Raw genomic sequence first — 21890 nt, forward strand, 5'->3', positions numbered from 1 at the left:
ATGTTTTTATGACAAATATAATTTATGACAAATTTATGTGAAATGTATCTTTATGTGAAAAATTCTTTAATGAGAAAATTTTTTATATGAAATGTATCTTTATGTAAAATGTTTCTGTTAAAAAAAAATTATGTGTATCTTTATGCCCTATATACCTTTATGTGAAATGTACCTTTATGTGAAATGTACCTTTATGTCAAACATACCTTTATGTCAAATGTACCTTTATGTGAAATGTAACTTTATGTGAAATGTACCTTTATGCCAAATGTACCTTTATGTCAAACGTACCTTTATGTGAAATGTACCTTTATGTGAAATGTACCTTTATGTGAAGTGTACCTTTATGCCAAATGTACCTTTATGTCAAATGTACCTTCATGTGAAACGTTTTTATGTGAAGTGTACCTTTATGTCAAATGTACCCTTATGTGAAATGTTTTTATGTCAAATGTACCTTTATGTGAAATGATTTTATGTCAAATGTTTTATGTGAAATGAATTTATGGCAAATGATATTATGTCAAATATTACTGATCCAGAAGTCAATACTAAGATGTTTTGGATATTAAGCATTATCAACAGTTTGTAAAAGATATCATGATTTAAAATTTTAACGTTTAAAGTTTCCTTAATTAGAAAAACTAAATATCAAAAAAACATTTCATTTTTAGACAATTCCCACCCACCCAAAAAGCCAAAATTTTATCGTTGTCTGCCACGAAATTAATTCCGTTTTTCTTTAGAATATGAAATAAAAAATAATTAAGAACGAGACATACCGTTGAACAAAGCCACGAGTAAACTTCTTTGGTGCTTTATCTGCTGGTATACCAGAGAGCTGTGAGTTGATATGGAGGGCACACTGCAGCTGCAAGTAGTCCCAATCATCCTAGAATAAGAGGGTTAATAGTAAAAAAAAAATATAGGATTGAGTGTTTGGCACAACCAAGGGGAAGTTGCCCTTTATTTGACGCGTTATTTCATCCTCATACATTTATATTGCGGACGAACGAAGTGGCGGTCGAACAGACATACCCTAATTATAAAACAGCTAAGCTATAAATAACTCAATCTAAAACCTGTAACATTTTCATAGAGACGCCAGATTCTCTGTGCTTGACAATAACATCATTTAGAAAGACTATCTCTGTGATTTTCATGGTTACGTCGTCTTCGTTTGTGCCTAAAAATATATATGACTTCTTTAATTTATGTTACTAATAGTGATGGGAATCCGGAATCCGCCCAATTTTCGGCCAATTTTGGAATCCGAATTCGGATCCGGAATCCGTTTTTTTATAGCGGATTCCGGATTCTAAATTGGTAGGCTAAAATTACCGTCTTGAGTTTTTTCTTACAACTCCCTCTTTTTGAAGGCAATGATCACCCCCACCCCCCAACACACCACCTTCCCCCCCACCCCCCCCCCCATTTCTTCCCACATAAGCCACAAAGTTGATATACCAGCTGATAACACAGAGCTCTCATTGTCAGGCCAGCGATCACGTGATGAGTTATTTAATTCCAAGACCTCAGATTGGACAGCCAACGATCACATGATGAAGTGTAATCCACTTACCATCAACTAAGTTCTCTAATTGGCTGTACAGTGATCACATGACATCAAAATATACAGACTCCCGTTAGAAAATACCAAGCACATTTTTAGGATATATGTAGCACTTAAATTTTTTTCTACATAACAAATTTTAATAATTACTAATGTGATGTAAATGTTTTAGTTATGCTGGAAGTCAACACTTTAAACAAATCAAGGCTTCAACCAAGTAACATAGTGATAAATTAACGAAAAAAGCTATCCCTCTGTGACGGACGGCCTTTTAAAATAATCACTAGAATCCGGAATCCGAATCCGGAATCCGCCAAAAATAAGAATCCGGAATCCGCAAGAATCCGTCACTTTTTTTGACGGATTCCTTCAGAATCCGGAATCCGGCCCAAAAATTTGACGGATTCCAATCCCTACGCAAACTATCTTGATACTAGGTCTAATACAAAAAGGTGGTACAGCTACCCTGGTAAAAATCAGGTCTACAGAGTGCTACTACATTATTTATACCTGATTTTAGGTCACTAACAACACTAGGTCCAATACAGAGGGGTGGTACATCTACCCTGGCCTGGTCACAATCATGTCTACAGGGTGCTACTACATTATCTATACCTGATTTTAGATCACTAACAACACTGGGTCTAAAAAAGAGGGGTGGTACAGCTACCCTGGTCACAATCATGTCTACAGGATGCTACTACATTATCTATACCTGATTTTAGATCACTAACAACACTATGTCTAATACAGAAAGGTGGTACAGCTACCCTGGTAATAATCATGTCTACAGAGGTGCTACTATATTATCTATACCTGATTTTAGATCACTAACAACACTGTGTCTAATACAGAAAGGTGGTACAGCTACCCTGGTAATATTCATGTCTACAAAGATGCTACAACATTATCTATACCTGATTTTAGATCACTAACAACACTGTGTCTAATACAGAAAGGTGGTACAGCTACCCTGGTAATAATCATGTCTACAGAGGTGCTACTATATTATCTATACCTGATTTTAGATCACTAACAACACTGTGTCTAATACAGAAAGGTGGTACAGCTACCCTGGTCTTAATTATGTCTACAGAGGTGCTACTATATTATCTATACCTGATTTTAGATCACTAACAACACTGGGCCTAATACAGAGGGGTGGTACAGCTACCCGGGTCACAATCATGTCTACCGGGGTGCTGCTACTTTTGTCCATTAATAGGTATGGCAAATCCTCATCCTAAGCAAGATTAGTAATTATCATGACATGTGCAATTTTTAAAAAAATAAGTTAACTACCCTTTCAGGTAAAAATGAAAGAAGGATAAGAGGTGCCAAAAACAGGCCAATCCCTTAAACAGGCATCATAAGGAAAGACACAAAGGCACACAAACTTTTAAATTGGTAACAAAGATCAAAGCTCGCTATGCTTAAAAATGCAAAATAAACCAAGAACAATAAGGTCACTAGGTAGAAAGTACGGATTTTTAAGAAAAAGTATTGTTTACCTGGATATTCTGGAAGAGATTAAGAACCTCCAGGGGATTAAAGATGTGGATGAGGGCAGAGCCAAGCATTCCCTCCACCTCAGTATTAGATTCCCGCAATTCGTCATATTCAGCTAACTTTTCCTCTAATACCTAAAATAAAAGGTGCCTTGTTTTAATTTAGCCCATTTCAGACTATTTAAAGAACTGACAACCAAATATTTAAGAAAAAATTATTGCTTGTTATATCCTTAATAAGGATTCCTTATATATATCCTTGTTTCTGGTCTTGACTAAACTATTTTTATTAATAGGTAGAGGGTGAGATAAAACTATAAATACTTAAAAAGCCAAGAATAATTTTAGGTATTGGCTTCGCACATCTTGTTATCTAATAGATGATTTAGACCTTCATTCCTAATTGGGGCTTACCCCTTATTACCTAACCATTACCTTAAAATGGCAGGTGTCCTACTTGAGTAAACCATAAGGAATATCGTTTGCCTTAATGATTTCAAATTCCTAACTAAAATGCCTTCTACCTTAAGATGGAAAAACACCCATGAATATTAACCTAACCAACATCCTACAAACAGACAACCCTTTGATACACGAACTTTTATCTGAAAGTACTAAGGAGCTTGGCAAGTAGTTCTAGTCTTACTAACGCATATAATATTTTATCAAGTCTTGAGTATAGCACAGTTTGAGACGTGACACTACGAATAGTTATAAAAGTTACATCAGAAGATTTCTTGACAGATCTGTATTTTTCATGTGATATCTTGAGAAGGCCACATTTCTTCACAACTCCATTCAACTCGTGGCAGTGAAAACATTTGGTTATCTTTTTCATCTTTTCTATAATTAAAGATTTAGGTTAATACTTTATACTTTTTGCTTCATCCCTAGCATCAAGGGACTTTGTCTTCGAGAGACAAATATATTTTACTACTTGGATAATTAGGTGATTAAAAAGATTGTTTATGATAAGTTAAATTTCTATCACTTACGTTTAAAATAGAAATGTTAAACCTATTTTTAATATTATGGGGGGAATGTGGGGGTGATCACTGTAGAAATCTCGTAATCCACCCATTCATTTGATAGTAATAAATGAAAACTATGCGACAAATATCAATAATTGGAGGTCTACAGTTAGATACAAATATTCATTTTTATTTGGCTTTGTCATTCCCATCAATTGCATTTATCTATCCGTAATGTTTTAGCGTGTTTTCTATACTTTGATTACGATATATCTACAATAAGTGCCTCACCCCTAGGGAAGGAGGGCACATTGGACTGCCAATTTTACCCGCATCTAGTCATACAATTCGTTTGCAAAAACAATTTTGGAGTGATAATAAATATTGATTGGACTGTACTAAATGTACTGTGTCGAAACTTTACCACCAATTATATTCACCCACATGGGGGTATTTTGGTTTATCATATAATACAAATTAAATGACATACCTAATAACTTCTTTTTCATTGCCTTCTTGCTGAGGTAGGGCATGTTTGGGTTCTTCAGTTTCTCTCTGAATGCTACTACGTCTGTTGGATTTAACAAAATTCTAAAGAAAATATTAAGAACAATATAATTTAAGGGTACTTAAAGTTTAACTAGAATTTATTACTTTCTGATTTGAAAGAAGATTGGCGATATTATTTTCAAAATTAGACATCATAGATTTGCATTTTTTTGTCAAAAAGTTTATCTTAGCACTAAATAACACAAAAGTCAACAAAAACTTAATAATAACGGCTCATAAGGAGAAAAGCTTATATAAAAAGAGATCAACAAACAGACAGACGACAAAAGTTGTTTTGAGGCTGTCATTGTAAGACGTTTTCTATCTTCAATAACAGTCGAGAAAATCACTTTTGAAATTATAACAAGAAAATTCTAACCTGCTACAAGTTTTACAAATGCTTTGTAAAACTTGAATGATTGCTCTGAAGTAGCCAACGTGATATACAGGAAGCTCCAAGTTTACGTACCTATTAAAAAAAATGATTTTAAATACAAGGTGATAAAATCACTGGAGTGAAACTAAAGTCCTTTTAATTTACAAATATATTTAGAAATATAGTTCGGTGAACTTGGCACCCTCTTCAGTCTGATACAGTTTAGCTTTAATAAGAAGAACTCCCTAGTCAGGCTTTCAGATATTTTACTAGGGGTATGTATTTGTATATTCTATTCCACTTAAAACTTTACTTAATACCTACCTAGGTAACTATTTCTATGTAAAAAAAACTGATGAAATGTGTGAAAAGTAATTAACTTTAAATAATGTTATCATACGACGTACTTGTATTTATGGTGATAAATTCTTACCCGAAATGACCTAGACAGTCCGAAAGTCCCTTGCCGCATGTCTGACAGTTCAAATCTTTCTGACTGGTTCCCATTCTATAAGAAATTAATTATCAAAATCAAATCAATATAAAAATATATATTAGATGAACAAATAACCAGACTTTAAAATTATGTATGAATATTAGTCGAAATTAGCCATACCAATTAATTAGGTATTATACCTATCATATTCAAAAGAATTTTTCGCAAATAGTACAATGAAAAAAAAGGATTAATTCATGCTATATTGACCCGAAACTTTGTCCGTTTGGGCCAAGAAAACTAGAATTTATCCTATAATTTTACATTTATTAGCCGCGGGAAATGAAAAAAATATAAAAAGCAACAGTTTTGATATTTTACTAGAATAATGATGTTTTAATATAATCCCCATTTTGTATATACAAAACATTTATTTTGCTATGTCCTCAAACCTACCTTGACAAAAAAAATATTTTACCTATTGTCAAGTGCTCCATATTGAACAGGAGTTCTTCCTGTGTCCTGGTTGTACAGATTTTTAGCAACAACCTAGACAAAAATTAAACTATATGAATATTCAAAACACACATCTATAATACAAAGTAGCTTGATGTCTGTCTGTCTGTCCGTCCGTCTGAAGCTTAAGATCTCGGTAACCACTGAACCGATCGAATTCTACTCTTCAGGGTATATACCTATTGGTCCTGCGGTGGTTTTAAGCTATTTTCTTGGGGGGTGGGACACCCCCAACCCCCCAAAAACAAAAAAATCCTCCCCCCCATTTTTTTTTTACGAATTTTGCAAATTCGTAATTTAATCGCTATTTTTTTTTACGAATTTTGCGAATTCGTTATTTAATCGAGAAAATGTTTTCCTGCTGGGTAGGTGTGAAAATTTGCGATCCGTTCTGCTGGGTAAGTAATAGAAGATGTAATTATACCTCTTGGGGCAAAGCCCCTAGAGGCTAGGGGCGAAGCCGCTAGTATGTTACAATGTCATTAGAATTAGACAAAAAAAATATTGATCATAAACACTAGGTACTAAACCAAAGTCTGCGAACAAACAACACCTTGATTGCACGAACTTCGGCTAAGTAGCTAACCAATACCCTAACTTGAAATTAGGGTTGGGCCGGATACTTTTTTGATTGGATACCGGATATCCGGCTGATTTCTAACGCCGGATATCTGGCCAACACCGGATATCCTGAAAATTAACGGATATCCAGCATCAGAAATAAGCCGGATATCCGGTGTCCGCATAGTTTCGATATCTGATATTCGGCTGGATATTGAAAATGGCCGGATATCCGGCACAACCCTACTTGAAATGTCATACAAATGAAACCATTAGTAAGTAGGTACTTTTTACTATTTCTAATGTCTCCCGTATGATGCCAATCGTATACCACCCTCCCCAACCCATACAATCTAGGAGGCTCATTCCATCTTTTGCTGAAGCCGCGGATTTTTTTTACCTGAATGTGAGCACAATTCTGAATCTCAGCCGCACTCTGCATGCCAAAATAGACATGAGAGATCTTAGTGGAGGTATCGGCCTCCCTGATTTAGTGGTTGTCATATAAATATAAGAAAATCTTCGAAATTTTTGAGTTGAAATCGAAATCCTATAGCGTAAAGTAGTAAGAGTTTTTTGTCTTAAGATTTTGTTGACTTCCAACTCGAATATGGTCTCTATTTTAGGAAAGCTTAATGTAGGTGTTTCAGCTATTCCTATAGGTTAGGGGCGCAATCGATAGTATTAATATTATAAAACTCGCAGGGGTAAAATAAGAATACTGATGTACAACTAAAATCTAGTATCACAAATAAAAAAAAGGATTAAGGGGTAGGTATGGACTCTTTGAAAGTTTTTTTTTGGAAGAAAGGTAAAGTGTCTCAAGAACCTATTAGGAATTAACTTTATTTTTAAGCTATTGCTACACACCGCTGGAAACCAACTCTGCTGGCAGAATCTAATTTCCTACAGATGTCAGCGGATTCTTTATTTATTTGACATGAAAACCATTCCTATACTGCTCCTTCATTTTCTCGCCTCTCTAGGTTTTCATCTATTTACAAACTAATTCATTATTTACATCTGAAAATGCAAATTTTACGAATTCGAAATAGATGGTATTCGAAAGAATATATTTTCATAGACAACATTTAATAACGAGTTATAAAAATGTTTGATTATAACAAGCAGCCTATAAAAACGACATTAGAAAGCCTATAGATAATCTGGAATGGCTATTAAAATGCCTCTTTAAGCACTGTATTTGGATTATCGAACATATGAATTGCCTGAAACACATTCTATTGTATTTTAACTTCATCCAAAAATCATAATTGACTTACTATAAGATTAAGCAGTTATCACAGAAATCAACATTAAAACACACAGCCATTTAAAATGCATTGATTACAAAAAGACATATAAAATATTAATCTGACTTTACTATTTGTTTATCAGGAATAAAATAAAGGATAGGCAGTGTAAGGGCTGCTAATAATGTAAAAACTGAATACATAACCATAAGTCCCAGAGAATCAATGAAATATCCAGCTACCGAAGCAAATGCCAACTTTCCAAAGACCTACAAAAGGGATAGTTTCACTAAGTGCATTTAAAAAAAAATAGTGAACTGTAAGTTTTTTCTATTTTAAATAACGTAGTAGTGCATAATATAAAGTTATTGATTAAAATTAAAAGATTTGACCAGGGATTTTCCTTAAAAAAAAAGAGTTTTTCATTTTTATTTTCAACTTCGTTGCATGTTATATATGGCAAAAACTTTTTTTTGTCATAAATACAACTTTAGATAGCATTTACTAGTTAATAGAACTTCAAACTTTTTATGCAACAAAATACACATAACAACAAAGAATGACCAATAAAATATTTAGTATAGTACTTAGGGTAGTGATCTTTTTATATGTCTTAGTAGAATATATTAGGCATTGGATAGATATGATTGTGATAAAGAATTTTAACATTGACCTATATATATATGTTGTATGGTTAGTTGGTATTTACGCGTGAGATAATGTGTATATTGTAAGTAAACCGGACGGTTTTCTTTATTTTTTTTTAAAAAGAATCTCTTTAAAACCTGTCCTATAATGAACCGGACGTTATTTTTTATGTTTTCTAAGTAACTTGTCCCAAGGGGAACCCCTGTTCAATTTTTTTGTAACTCTTGTGAAATATGTGGAAAAAGATTCTCTGATATTGGTGTTTTGGCTATACATATTTGGAAAAAAAATAGACCATTCTCATGTAATTTATGTGACAAATCACTTAAACTTTATTAGATATTGTCAAATAAAAAAAGTTTGGTCTGGTCAATGTTAAAAATTCTTTAACATATAATCATATCTATCCAATGCCTAATATATTCTACTAAGACATATAAAAGTTCACTACTCTAAGTACCTTAACTCTTTAAATACACTTCGTAGAACTATCCCTTTGGAATAATCGTTAACTCATTTTAATTATTAAATACAACCATATTTACAGGGGTTTAAATTTCCCATAGCCCCCCCCCCCGGGCCCCCCCCCCCTTCACTTAAATTAAAAACATTGGTGGAATATTTTGAACATAAATTTTAATCTGAAATGGGTTAATACCTCAACTGTTGATAGAAGCGAATAATGCGTTGATTGAATTTCTGCCGGTGCATCTAAATTAAATAAAATTGTATGAAAAAAAATACTTCCAAATAACACTAATATGATAACATCCAATTTAGTTCTTTTAAAAATTTACTCTTTTAAAACTTATGTTTAACAAATATTAAATGTTCACTTTTTAATGATTACCTTGAGACAAATTCATCATATAAGTAAAAGCAGCAGTTGTCAACGCACCGGCACAAAAATTTCCAACACAATAACTACAAAATTAAATAGGTATAAATCCTAAGAACCTGTGTCTGTCTGTCTGTATCGAAGGAAGTTCTCCTTTATAATGTACCTAGCTTCTCATAGGTCAAGGGAAAGTTTATAAATATTGTGGTGGTGGATACCACCACCCTCCAAAGAAAAAACAGTTGTAGAAAAGAAATTCCCCCTTCACAAATTTTTTTTGTATTTTTTCTTTCAAAACTAAAACTGAGATTGGTGATAGACTCCCCCCCTAGTGGCCGATAGTAAATAATAAAGAATGATAATAAAAGTTATAACTAACAAAGAATAATTACCTAAACATTGAGGCATAGAAGAAGAAATTATCCTTCGCCAAATAACTTTCTTCCATTTGAACCAAATCTACAGGCTCCTGACCCCAATGACTAATAAGAACTGTCATGGATAACAGAACAATTGTTCTCAATGATGCAACTATTACAAGAACAATCTTTGGTGTCCATCTTCTAGTGCTAGATGATAATAAGGAGCCACTAATTGCAGATCCTAAAAAAATATTGATTCAAAATAGAAAACCAGCCTCCAAAAAATAGAAGTTTTAAAAAAATCTTAATTGAATCTATCTGAAGCTAGACAAACTTTAAGAAAGATTCTATCCTACACTATAGCCACTAGTACATTTATAAGTATTACCTAGTATAGATGCAGAGGAACGAACAACTCCATTCCAAAATGCCAACGTTTGTAGAGGAATCTTCTTATCCACTTAAATAAAAACAAATTTACAAAACACTTTAAAGTAATTACAGACTGACCGACGGATGCAGTGAGTTAGAGAGTAGATTCTCATTTATCAATGGAATCTTAGACAAATTAGCCATTTCAGCTAAGTATTCATATTTTCTCTATAGAGTGAACAAAGTTAAGTTATAGCGAAGCTTCGCTAGTAAGAAAAGTCAAGATAAAAGCAAACCCGTACATTATTAATATCAGGATTAACAAAATAATGATAAAAAAAATTGTGATTATTAAATAATATTATTAAGTACCTACCTAGATAAATTGGAAAAACACCTTCTCCTCTCTCACAAAGCTTATACAATAAAAGAAAACAAATCATCCATGTCGTGTTCTTAACCCTGTAATGAAAGAAAGAATCTTCTTAAATTTCTAAAGATTTAATAAAAATCAATCAAAATTTTATAAATAATCGTAACCTTAAGATTTTGCCAATATTATTCTTAATTAACATGAAGAATGATAACGTTTCATCCTATTAGAAAAGTTAATTTTAAATATAAATAAAAGAAGAATACTGATATAAAAATTGTTATTTTCAAATGTCTCTTCATAATTCATAGGTATAATATTTAATTTAGAACTTACCTTGGCTTTTGGTTGTTTAGGTGGAATAATGTCAAGTGTCAAAACCATAAAAGACGCCATAAGATACAACATACTAAAAACTGTCCACCTAAAAAAAAGCATTTAAATTATTGTTTTTAATCATTAGTAGAACACAAAAATGCACTTGTAATATCTGGTTGTTTAATTAATTTTCAATGAATATCAAAAATCAAACAAAGGATTACTTACATATATGAATTACCCATTGATTCAGCAATCCATAACAAAGAACCTCCTACGCATACAGCTCCTAACTTATACGCAACTACCTAAATTACGCAATACTAAACTTAATAAGTCAAAATATAAGGAATATTGGTTGTTTAGGAGCATAGAAAACAATCAAATAAACCTGAATAGTATTTCCAATACCGAGTTCTGATGGATTTAATATTTTGATTGCTACACTATCTACCGTAATATCCTAAAACAGAACGTTTTAGATTGTAGTTGAAATTAGGAAATGTTATATTATTATTACTTTAATTTATTACTTTATTATTAGCATATAAGGACTAAGAACTTAGAAGGGTGCTAAAAATTAGCCTAAACCCATCCCAAGGCTTAAATCTAAAAATAACCAGCCTAAAAACCGGGCCTATGTGAAGTTTCTCAATAAGGGAGAACTTAATCAGTTCTTTATGTGAGGGCATAAAAAAAACATTACCTACCTGCGTAGCAGAAGATAAATTCAGTATAAAAAGCGTAACAGATAAAGCTACAAGAGGAAGGTTATCAACTAGGGACGCAGCTAAACAGGTCACAGCCATTGTCGACATACTTACAACTAGAAAAAATAAAAAGATAAGAAAAATTTCTAAAAAATGCCGATAGATAGATAGAAACAAAATAATATAAAAATAAAAATCTACATAGCTAGATGAAACAATTTGCTGGTAAAACACAGTCATTTATCCATATTTCTTATTTTTTCCCCATATTTTTTTTTAATTTTCCATATATTTTTTCTGGGTAAATACTTGAATACTGCATTTTTCATCTTTCTCAAAAAATGAAAAAGTTCTTACCTAGCCACCATAAATCTGATTTATATCCTTCCATAATTGGAGCATAAAAGGGTTTGCAAACCTGTATACAGATTTAAAATATCAATAAATTATACAATATTTATTAATTATAATATATTTTTTATATAATTTACAATAGGTATTCATAGAAATAACGTTTGTTTCACAAAAAAATCATTAGAATACTTACCCAAGGAATGAACAGCAGTTTTAAAGCACCTAGTTGACTGTAGGTTAGACCTTGTTTTCTTAATATTAAAGGTAGACATGATGTTTGAAATCCGTAAGGAGCTCCCTTTAAAAACAATCATAAATAAAAACTACTACAATACACTAGAGTAAATATTTGTATTAGTTATCAAGGGCTTGCATCTAGAGAAGGCAGAATATTAGCGTAAAAAACATCCCAAAACTTTAATTAAAAATTAAATAAACTTAATTCTTCCCCGATATGTCTATTATATGCTTTCGGCTCTAAAATGAAATTGTAAATCAATTTGTTCAGTGGTTAGCTGGATCTTAACGGACAAACTAGACATCAATACTACTTTAAATAAGGAATAAATAGTACCTACATTTATAATTATTCGGTAAATTTGAGTATTGAATGTTAGAAATTTATTTTATTAATTCTAGAACAAAATGTATAATAATATGTACCTGTACGAAATATAATAGACAAAGGGTTCCGAGTCTACTAAAATAAGAAATTGGGGTTGACATTTTGTCTAATTTTATATCTGTCAATTCATAATTATTTGTCTACCATCAAAATAAAATCAAACAGACTTCCCCATTTCTGAAAAAAAACCTTAAGCTTATAATCATAAAACAGAATTAATTTTCAAAATTAAATTGAAGGGATAGCCAGTATCCTTCTTCTCTAGGGACGCAGTCTCTATTAACATAACTAAATCATAAAAATATAGCAAAAACATAAGTAAAATAGACTAAACAATTCAAAATTGTGATGAAATATCAACGTGTTTACAGTTGAAGCGCGTACGCCGCGAAACTTTCCAATGTATAATAATGTCGTCTTCGTAAATTTCATATTAGATTTTTATTTTGAATTAGAAATAATATAAGAAATGAATAATAAAAAAGTCAAATAACGAAACTATGATATCTTATTAATACGTATATATAACATGAACATATTGAATTAATCAGAGATTTTTAAAGCAAATTAGAATATTCTTATATTTCACATTAAATATTACTATTTTCATTGCTTGAACAAAAGCTTAGAACAAACTATGAAATACTATATTAAAAAATACAATTTTGTTTTAAAAAAGTGAGAAGATAAATAAATGTGTTTTTAAACAAATAGAATTATATAAAATTTAATTATTAAAACCTGTATTTTACTGTCCTATATATTTAAACTAAAATAGTACATACATATAAATGGTAACTGGTTAAAAAAATCATCTGACTTTTTAACCACTTCAGATTTAGTGAAACTTTTAATGTTTCTAAGTCAACTCTAGCAGTAAATATATTTAAAAAGACAGTGAATTTACCATCCTATTAAGTTATGCGATGTGTTTGTTTATGTGTATAACTAGCCGATGCGCCCCTATCATCTAGGGGATCTGTATTCTGTAGGCAAGATAACAAAAATAGCCTAAAATTATCCCAAGACTTAGATATAAAATTAAATTCCCTAAAACCCCCCTTGTGACTATATGAAGCATTACTTATATGTAGAACTCTATCGGCTCAGTAATTATCTTACTACTTATCTGTATATGATAATATATCTTAGATATCGTAACAATTGAATCGATCGATTCACAGTTTCAGGAAAGTTTTGTATTTGTCAAAGACAGTCTTTAGTCAAATTGAGGTTTTTAACCATCCATAGGATATTAATTTCTCCTCCCGTACTTCCACATAGGGCGAAGCCGCTAGAGGCTATGGGTGAAATCAAAACAAGTAATACAATCAAATTAGACAAAAGCAAATTCTTCGTATTTTACAGGGCTCGGCAGTCGCGCCTCTGGCACCAATAAGACGCAGCTTAGTTTGTAAATATGCGGTTTATGCGCAACTCTCTAGCCACTTTTTTCAAGATAACGAAATTTTGCTGTGATTTTGATAGATTAGATAACAATAGTTAACAAACAAAGAATTTAAATTTTATATATAATTCTCCCTGTAGGGCTATCCTGTACCTTATTTAACCCAAGCTAACTTAGCCTAAATTAACACTAGAAAAAAACTACTCTAATACTTATTTTCAATTTATTTTAAAACAAGGGGGGGGGGGGAGAGGGCTTGAATAACAATTTAAGGGAAACTGCCTCTAACGGATTTATGTGCTTTTATGGATGATGTCATCCTTATTCTTTTATCATTTAGTTTTATCTTATTTAAGATAAGTATCACATCTTATTTATCATTATTACAGATACAATTTAATAAGCTTGGTACTTTTGATATAATTAAATATATGTAAATACTTTCTTATATTTCCCAACTTTCCTTGTGAGAAAATGTGTGATTTTATATCTGGATGGTTTGGTGGATGTTGTGGACTTCTTTTAGGTATTTTAATTAGGGAGAGCTGGGTTATTGGGCTGTTTATTACATAGTCCCAAAAGTTTTATAATAGCGCTTTCCTATTCATTGGCTTAACAACTGTGTGGACTTAAATTTTGATTGGTTGGTTCATTTAGCTAAGTGTCCAAACATTTCTACCACTAATTGTAATCTACACAAGGTTAATTTAGTGTATCATCATTGAGGATGTACATCAATTTAACGGTCAATGTCCCCTTAGATCCCAGTAATTCAATGTACTTCTTATGAAAAATGAAATAAATGTGTTTTCCATTTCACTATTGTTCTTTGTTTTGCTTTTGTTAAATGCTCTCCTTTATAACCCTTTCTTCTATTGTGTTCAATACTGAGTTCGTTAGGCAGATGATAGGTTCATATCTCATCCCAATACTGCGTCATTACCATGGAATTTTAGTAGCGAAGCTACTGGATAATTCCCTTTGTGTGTCAGACCATCAGCCAGTCCGTAACACTATGGGGGAAATGTGATTTTCTCAGCTGCTATTAATGATAGATAGCTGATAGCAAAGACTCCTATGACATATGCTCATCTAATCTATATTTTTGTGGGTCAAGCTTTTTTTTCATTGTAATGAGAACTGAACTTTGTCTGTTTGTCCATTCAATGATTTTTGTGCTTAGTTATTAAAATGTATCTCAATAATTTAAAACATCAGACGTTAAAAATATTGGTTTACTTAACCCTGTAGTTTATGTTTATAGGACACCCATTTGACACCTTAAAAGTTCGCCAACAAGCTTTTGGTTATTCCAGCATACTTCTTACTACAAAAGACTGTTTAAAACAGGTAAAAAAATATTTTTTTGTGTGTGATTCTATTTAAAAGAGATTAACAAGGATGACAACATCCTTAACTAGCGAAGCTAATAAGTATAAATCATTTCTACGTCTGACTGTCGTGTATGTTTAAAAGACTTGAACCTTATTTTCTAAAGGTTTCTTGATTTTCTTTATGTATAATAAAAAAGTACCACGACACAAACAAATGATAGATAGAGTAAGCTGTAGATCTGATTTTAAAATGCACTCTTTCCCTAGAATTCCCATCTTGATTGTAACTTGAGAGACTTACAAAGTGAGTCATAGAGTAGTTATAGTCATAAATCATCAGACATATATCTTAGATAGTAGCCGAGAAAATAATGTTTCTTTTTTAACGTAGCTTGGCCACTTGGATAGACATTTAGAATTGTATAGAAGCATCACTAATAAAAAGACATGTAATTTGAATATTTATATTATTTGAGAGTGGTATCTATAACAACAAGAGGTGTAATGTTTAAATTTTAATTTTTACTAGAATGGAATGAAGACATTTTTCCGAGGTCTTTCCTATCCTCTATTTTCAACTGGAGCTATCAACTCTTTATTCTTTGGTAAATATTTTATTCGTCGAACTAACAGCTTTTTACAAAAGAAGTTCTGAAAATCAAATGATGAAAATAAACAGCAAACCCTAATAATTTGATACTCAATCAGCCCTATGTAGTTGAAATTAGTTAACTAATATCGCATGTGGACACCAAACATAATTTTAAAAGAAACTTTCTAATGCTTATATAGGTTAGATAAGGGTTATTATAGCCCTGCAGGGATACCATCCTGTTGGGATAGAGGCCTCCGCAGGGTCTTGAATATTTTTGTACTTCAAAAATTTTAATTAATGGGGAAGGGATGGTTTTGGTGGTACATTTATAAGGATATGTGAAAGCACCCCTTTAAACTTTAAAAAAAAATTTATTATAATCCAAAAATATTCAATAATTTTAAACATAATTTTGTCCTATTTTTAAAATATTTCGGTATAACCAACCGTTCTTGTTTTCTTATAAAGGAGTATATGGCACTGCTCTAGGAAAATTAGAGCCCACAGATGGAAAACCATCCTATAGGAACATTTTCCTAGCTGGCTGTATAGGAGGGGCAGGTAATAGTTTATACAACAGATCTATAGTATAGATGTATATACAGACAACTACCCCCCTTCATTTTCAAAGACCCCTTTCGTCTGCTTCTAAATCATTTTCGTCTACTTGGCTGAGTAATATAAGCGATACCATTGGTTGATTTTCAGTGACCCAATAGAAAGGTTGCACAAGACGATTGCGATGGGGAGATAAAATTATTTAACCCTTTCTCCCTCTAGTGTTTTACTCTAATGTTTATACTTTGCTAGCGACTACGCCCCTAGAGGCCTCTAGGGGTACTGGAAGGGAAAAAAGAAATTTTCTGGGGGGATCATTTTTTTCTGGTAGTGTACTCTCTTGGGAGGGAGTTGGCCAAAATTCATACTGACCAAAATAGTCTATCAAGCTTAAAATTCCAAATTCCTGATTGCTCCTGTTTCAGTAAGCTTGTGACGTACCAACTATTATCATAGATACGCCACGCTGATATGTATAATTAAAGTTATTTCGCGCATTTTTTCAGGCCAGCTGGTTTTAGCAGTACCTGTTGATGTTATCAAAGTTAAACTACAAGTTTCTTCCGGTAAAATTAATTGGAAATTCACATTAACATTTATAGAATGAAAGAATATCATATTCTGGGCTCGGCAGCCGCGCCTCAGTCTTGCATAAGCCCTGATTTTTATATTACTTAGTTCTGTGGTTTGAAGCGAAGCATCTCTAAAACAGATGCTGTGAGTATTGGTGCAAAAATATGACGTAACAAAAAAAATTAGCCAATGAGAGTCCACTATAAATTTTACCATTGGTCAATAACGGCCTCTCATTGGCTAATTTTTTTTGTTACGTCATATTTTTTGCACCAATACTGACAGCATCTCTAAAACAAAGTCCCAGAATGTAATTATGTCCTGAAACAGAATCCTGTATTTAAATAATTTTGTAACAAGTTTATGTAAAATAATGTTTATTAATATTCTGCTTATTAAGTTTTGACATTCTAAAGTGTTCATTTTCCGTTGTTTTACCATTTGATTTCAGAGCTTTACTTTTATGGATGTTGCTATCTTTGTTTTTAGGAGAAACCTACAAGGGACCGTTTGATTGTCTGAAAAAGATTTATCAAGCAGAGGGAATCAAAGGAACTGGGCTTGTCTATATTATTCACATTAACTAGTAGTTTTCCTAAAAGTGCCTGGTTGAGCACAGAGCCCCCTTCTCTTAATAATGAATTGAATATAAGAGAAGATTGGGGTGGGGGGGGGGGGGGGTTCTAGTGCTAAATGTGACCTTAGCCTAGGAAAGTTAAGGTTATATTATGTACATAGATAGGCAGGGTTAGGCTACCACAGTCACAGTGGTTGGAACCTCACACAGTTATAAGTCATACAGATAAAAACGGAATTTCTTTTAATATCTATGTTGATTACCGGTTAAGTAAATCAAATTTTCACCATAGTGTACAAACATCCTAGTATAATGTTAAGTTAAGATAAAATGTCAGAAATTTGACAAGCCCATTTTTGCAAAGGATGTTACAGAGGGTTAGTGCCACAAGCTTTTAGGTGAGCAAAAACATAACTTACATGTTTAATAATTTTTATGTCTTTTGGGAAAAAAAGGATATATTTTTCTACTTTTCTACCTATTCAAAATTGTCTTTGTGAGACTCCAAAGACCTCTAAAACTATTGTCTCCAAAATATTTTCTTCAATTTGGACTTTAAGCAATATAAGAACAAAATTTCAGTTATTCATTGAAGTATTTGGACATTTGCACGCTCCTTATTAAAGTTTTTGACAAAATCCGTTAAAAAAAATTTTCTAGTCTAGTATCTAGTTTTTCCTAAGTCTTACATATTTCTTTATATCTATATACTTCCAAGGAAAACCTTACTGCTAGGCTAGCCTAGAATTTTTTTTAGGAATTGGCATAATATTTATATTTTTAGAGATATAAAAGCATCAGGCCTGTACTTTCTAATCTATCAGTGGTCACTGGATACTATGAAATCCTACAAAACAGGTCAATATTTCAAAATACAAATACCAACCATGATTTTTTTATAAATGAATTTGACTTAGATTATAATTATTTTTTGGGAGTGTATTACAACCTTCCCAAGAGAAATCACACTAAGCAAAAATGCCCTTTAAAATAATTTAATTTTAAATTCAATTAAAAGTGGAAGGTCGACTCCACCTCCAAAGTGTTTAGAGGCCTCAATGGGCGTATCCGCTACTAGCATAAAAATTTATTAAAATGATTACATTAATAATTTAGATAGATATGCCTAGAAAAGAAGATAACACAGCTTTAGAAATGTTTACAGCTGGTGGTTTAGCAGGTTCTTATCCATTTTTAAATAGCAAGGATGATTCAATCAAATAGATGCATAAAAACAGGATATAAAAAGATAAAATTATTGCTCCCAAAAGTCCTTTCGCCTACCTGGAATATATAATTTTTTACAGTGCATAATTTTTACAGGTTAAAGGACTGTCGGATGCCCGAACATTTCTCATTTTTGAATTCTGCTGCTGCGATTGTAGTATATACATTTTAGAATTTACCTGAGACATAATTACGCTTAATTGTACTTTAATATCCACGATTTCTTCATTCGCCAATATTATCCAAACATATTTCCTTATATTCACACCTTTTCTCATTTGCAGATCAATATCCACATTTGTTAGAGGATATGTTTGAGAAATATTTTTAAAAATCTAGGATTATTCTCTTGGCAAGCAATTATCTACCTGGATGTTATAAAATCCAGGATCCAAGCAGACGATGCCAGCAAACCAAAGGTAAAACATTTTTCCGTCAAAGCCATTCTATCAGATTAATTTGAAACTTGGTTTGAAATACTTATAAATTTGTGAAAAAAGATGTAAACATTGAACCAAAAAAATCTCCTATTCTTAACTTTAGAAATACTTGTTTTTAGCCCCTGCGGGGAGTTAAAGCACTCTAAGGGACCGTCATAATCCTAAGTAAACTATACATGTATACAAATATACTTTGTTATGTATAAAGATCTATTAAAAAGAAAAAAAGCACTTTCATTTTAGTATAGAGGAATGTTAGAATGTGCAAGAAAACTTTATGGAGAACATGGTATTAGAGTATTTGGAAGAGGTAACTTTATGATAATAAAGTTTTTTAGACTAATGTAAAAAAAACATTGAATCAACCTTTTTCATTATATTAGCAGCTATGCCCCTATATATTAGAGTAAAACAATAGATGTGGATGGGTTAAATAACTGTATTTCCCCACCCTGTGAACCCTATGCCGACTTTCAGTTGGTTCATTGAATATCAGCAAATAACGTCGTAAATATTAACACAGCCAAGTTGCTACAAAAGAGCATCTTGCTAGCAGACGAAAAAAGTTCCCTCAAAAAAGTGCTAGGTAGTTGTCTGGGTCATAAAACATCTATATTTATTACATTTATGAGAGAGATATAATTTTTATTTAGGTTTTATTCTGATGTCACTGCGCGCATTTCCTCTGAACGGTGCAACATTTCTTGGATATGAATATTGTATGAAATTTTGTAATAATCGTTATTCGTAATTTTGTGTTACCCTTTCCTACTGTTATGTTTTAAGTATGAATATAAATATGTTTAATAAATAAAATAAAAAGTTTGTATAATAAAAATTTATTTTCTTAAAACCTTACCCCTGCCGGACCTATACCTGAGGTGGCCTAACCCCGCGGGGCTACCCTCTACCTAATATAATCTAATCTGAAGCTAAAGAACGAAATCTAACACCCATCCCCTTCTTATTTTGTTTTCTAGGCACTTTATCCACCTTGAAAACTTTTTCAATAAGGACACATTTTTCATCTGTAGGTAGTTTGCAACGAACACGAGGGACATATTTGGTAAAGAAAACTGTTTTAAACGCCTTGTCAAAAAAGTGTGGGTTTATTACATTTTTATGATTTTTTATATTTGTTGTGAATATTACAAGATAAGAGTGAAACAATAGATGGGGAAGAGTTAAATAACTGTATGTCCCCATCCCGAGGACCCTGTGCCGACTTTCAAGTTGGTCTTTCAAAATCAAACAATATCGTCGGGAATATTATCACACCCAATTAGCAGAAAACAATTTGCTAGCAGATGAAAAAGATTTCCCAACAGGGGGATCCAGGTAGTTGTCTGGTTATAACTCTTTATTAAACTGACATACTTATTTACTTGTTTCGCAGTTATTTATTTTGTTGATTTTAAGCCACACTTTGTTATAACTTTAATGATAAATCATCACCTATTTGAAAAGGGTGTCAAAGTTTCATTTAAACTTTGTTAAACCGAGGGATCTAAAGGGGTAAGACAATGGCCGATAAAATGATGTTCATCCCCAATGATGACACATAGAATTACCTCTTCTATAGATTAAAATAAGTGGTTGAAACATTTTAACACTCAACTTAAAACGACGACAAATGAAAATTTAGAAAAAGTCTCCAAACGTTGTAAAGCCAACCAATAAGAAAACGTTATATACTGTAAAACTTTGGGGACTAGTGTAATAAACAGTCCATTTTGCCCTCCTTCTCTCTCTGATTGAAGCAATTATTAAAATTGTTGACTTTCTTTTAGGTGAAATTGTGGTATCCGCCGAGGATAAATGGCAGACACCGGAGTTCAATTAGATTACGGCAGTGTGACAGACGTGGACACCTTACTATAGAGAAGCTACGCTTCTCTAGCATTCACTAGATAATAGATAATCAACATCTATTTCAGTTGTCACTTTATTGAAGGTTTAAAGGATACTAAAGCTATATACAACAAACAATAACTACATGGATAGGAATAAATAATCATAACATAAAAGCATTATAATACATACACAATAGTCAGTTTGGGCAATAATGATCCCCCATCCCTGGAAAGGGTGGGGGGAATTAAGAATACAGTTAACCATAATAAAACATGACAGATTCAATCATTAATTCTAGGCATAGGGAGGGGGTCGTCAGACCCCTTCCCCAGGACTCGGGGGAGGGCCATTGACCCTCCACCGAACCCCGGTCAGGGGTGCCATATGCATGGCTCACGGTTGCCGAATACCACAACTCTCCCCTCGGAAGGCTGGGAGAGGATTCCCTACCAGACTTCCGACAGTGGTTGAGGCCTTCGGCCCGCTTCCTTAGGGCTAATATATATATACAAGCGATAATGATTCAATGGAATCCTAGTGGTGAGTGTTTCTCAGGGTTGGTGGGCTCCCAACGTGGGGTAGAAGGCAGAGGCTGGCTTTGGTTGGACACGTTGTTCAACGCCGGCAGGTGTCAGGTTGGCAGGTGGCACAGTTGCTGCTGGGACAGTCAGCAGTGGGGCATGCTGGTTGTTGTTGGCCGCGGCTGGGGCACTGGCTGCCAAGTTGACCGTCTGGGCAGCGGCCTGCCCTCCCGTGGGGCCGCGGGGTCGGCCAGAGGGCGGTCCTGGCCTACCTGGGCGGTCATGCCCGCTATCGGTTGATTGCATGGACACCATTTCCTTGGCTGCTTCCCGGCCGATGGGTATGGCATCCCAGTCTACTGAAAAGTCCCGGGACTTGGCATGGGTGAGCCTGGCTCTAGCCAGGGCCTTCCTATACAAAGCTGGATGGTACAGGAACACTTGTGACACCGCATTCAAG

The 21890-nt window shown here is 33.0% G+C and overlaps 4 protein-coding genes across 4 annotated transcripts in view; 2 read left to right on the forward strand and 2 right to left on the reverse strand.

Moving 5' to 3' along the window:
* The window catches only part of Polr3A (RNA polymerase III subunit A), a 35367-nt gene extending 27852 nt beyond the window's left edge, over positions 1-7515 (reverse strand). Inside the window, exons 1-11 of the mRNA XM_080170351.1 lie at positions 7443-7515; positions 6891-6974; positions 5892-5962; positions 5411-5485; positions 4981-5070; positions 4543-4643; positions 3806-3924; positions 3085-3216; positions 2693-2816; positions 1083-1186; positions 783-892 (exon numbers count right to left, since the gene is read on the reverse strand). Of these exons, the coding sequence (XP_080026477.1) occupies positions 783-892; positions 1083-1186; positions 2693-2816; positions 3085-3216; positions 3806-3924; positions 4543-4643; positions 4981-5070; positions 5411-5485; positions 5892-5962; positions 6891-6974; positions 7443-7460 (1028 nt within the window). The 5' untranslated portion in view covers positions 7461-7515. The remainder of the gene's footprint in view (positions 1-782; positions 893-1082; positions 1187-2692; positions 2817-3084; positions 3217-3805; positions 3925-4542; positions 4644-4980; positions 5071-5410; positions 5486-5891; positions 5963-6890; positions 6975-7442) is intronic.
* Positions 7513-12546, reverse strand: LOC145326908 (solute carrier family 33 member 2-like). The gene is made up of 14 exons (XM_080170353.1): positions 12382-12546; positions 11912-12016; positions 11722-11782; positions 11365-11480; positions 11046-11117; positions 10883-10962; positions 10673-10760; positions 10504-10559; positions 10340-10425; positions 9980-10051; positions 9622-9832; positions 9242-9315; positions 9050-9102; positions 7513-8012 (listed from the first exon to the last, which is right to left on the reverse strand). Exons 1-14 carry the CDS (start codon positions 12442-12444, stop codon positions 7860-7862), a joined length of 1290 nt encoding a protein of 429 aa, XP_080026479.1. The 5' UTR covers positions 12445-12546; the 3' UTR covers positions 7513-7859.
* Positions 12547-14181: 1635 nt separating this feature from the next.
* Positions 14182-17398, forward strand: LOC145326604 (solute carrier family 25 member 45-like). The gene is made up of 6 exons (XM_080169975.1): positions 14182-14277; positions 15016-15101; positions 15615-15690; positions 16149-16241; positions 16745-16804; positions 17301-17398. The coding sequence occupies exons 1-6, from the start codon at positions 14226-14228 to the stop codon at positions 17396-17398; spliced, it is 465 nt and encodes a 154-aa protein (XP_080026101.1). The 5' UTR covers positions 14182-14225.
* A 349-nt stretch (positions 17399-17747) lies between these two features.
* On the forward strand, positions 17748-19837 carry LOC145325563 (solute carrier family 25 member 45-like). The gene is made up of 6 exons (XM_080168536.1): positions 17748-17786; positions 18173-18246; positions 18509-18568; positions 18955-19034; positions 19299-19365; positions 19709-19837. Exons 2-6 carry the CDS (start codon positions 18228-18230, stop codon positions 19804-19806), a joined length of 324 nt encoding a protein of 107 aa, XP_080024662.1. The 5' UTR covers positions 17748-17786; positions 18173-18227; the 3' UTR covers positions 19807-19837.
* The last annotated feature ends 2053 nt before the right edge of the window (positions 19838-21890 follow it).

Source organism: Acartia tonsa, chromosome 8, assembly GCF_053477335.1.
Source record: "Acartia tonsa isolate MP-2025a chromosome 8, ASM5347733v1, whole genome shotgun sequence".
Lineage (NCBI taxonomy): Eukaryota > Metazoa > Arthropoda > Copepoda > Calanoida > Acartiidae > Acartia > Acartia tonsa.

Coding starts and splice junctions, on each gene's coding strand:
- LOC145326604 (XM_080169975.1), top strand. CDS start 14,226: ATGTGTGATTTTATATCTGGATGGTTTGGTGGATGTTGTGGACTTCTT. Junction 16,242..16,744: donor TGGCTGTATAGGAGGGGCAG/GTAATAGTTTAT, acceptor GCATTTTTTCAG/GCCAGCTGGTTTTAGCAGTA. Junction 16,805..17,300: donor TAAACTACAAGTTTCTTCCG/GTAAAATTAATT, acceptor CTTTGTTTTTAG/GAGAAACCTACAAGGGACCG.
- LOC145325563 (XM_080168536.1), top strand. Junction 18,569..18,954: donor TACAGCTGGTGGTTTAGCAG/GTTCTTATCCAT, acceptor TTAAAAATCTAG/GATTATTCTCTTGGCAAGCA. Junction 19,366..19,708: donor TATTAGAGTATTTGGAAGAG/GTAACTTTATGA, acceptor ATTTTTATTTAG/GTTTTATTCTGATGTCACTG.
- LOC145326908 (XM_080170353.1), bottom strand. CDS start 12,444: ATGTCAACCCCAATTTCTTATTTTAGTAGACTCGGAACCCTTTGTCTA. Junction 10,560..10,672: donor CTAAACAACCAAAAGCCAAG/GTAAGTTCTAAA, acceptor CTTTTCTAATAG/GATGAAACGTTATCATTCTT. Junction 10,426..10,503: donor AATATTGGCAAAATCTTAAG/GTTACGATTATT, acceptor CTTTCATTACAG/GGTTAAGAACACGACATGGA.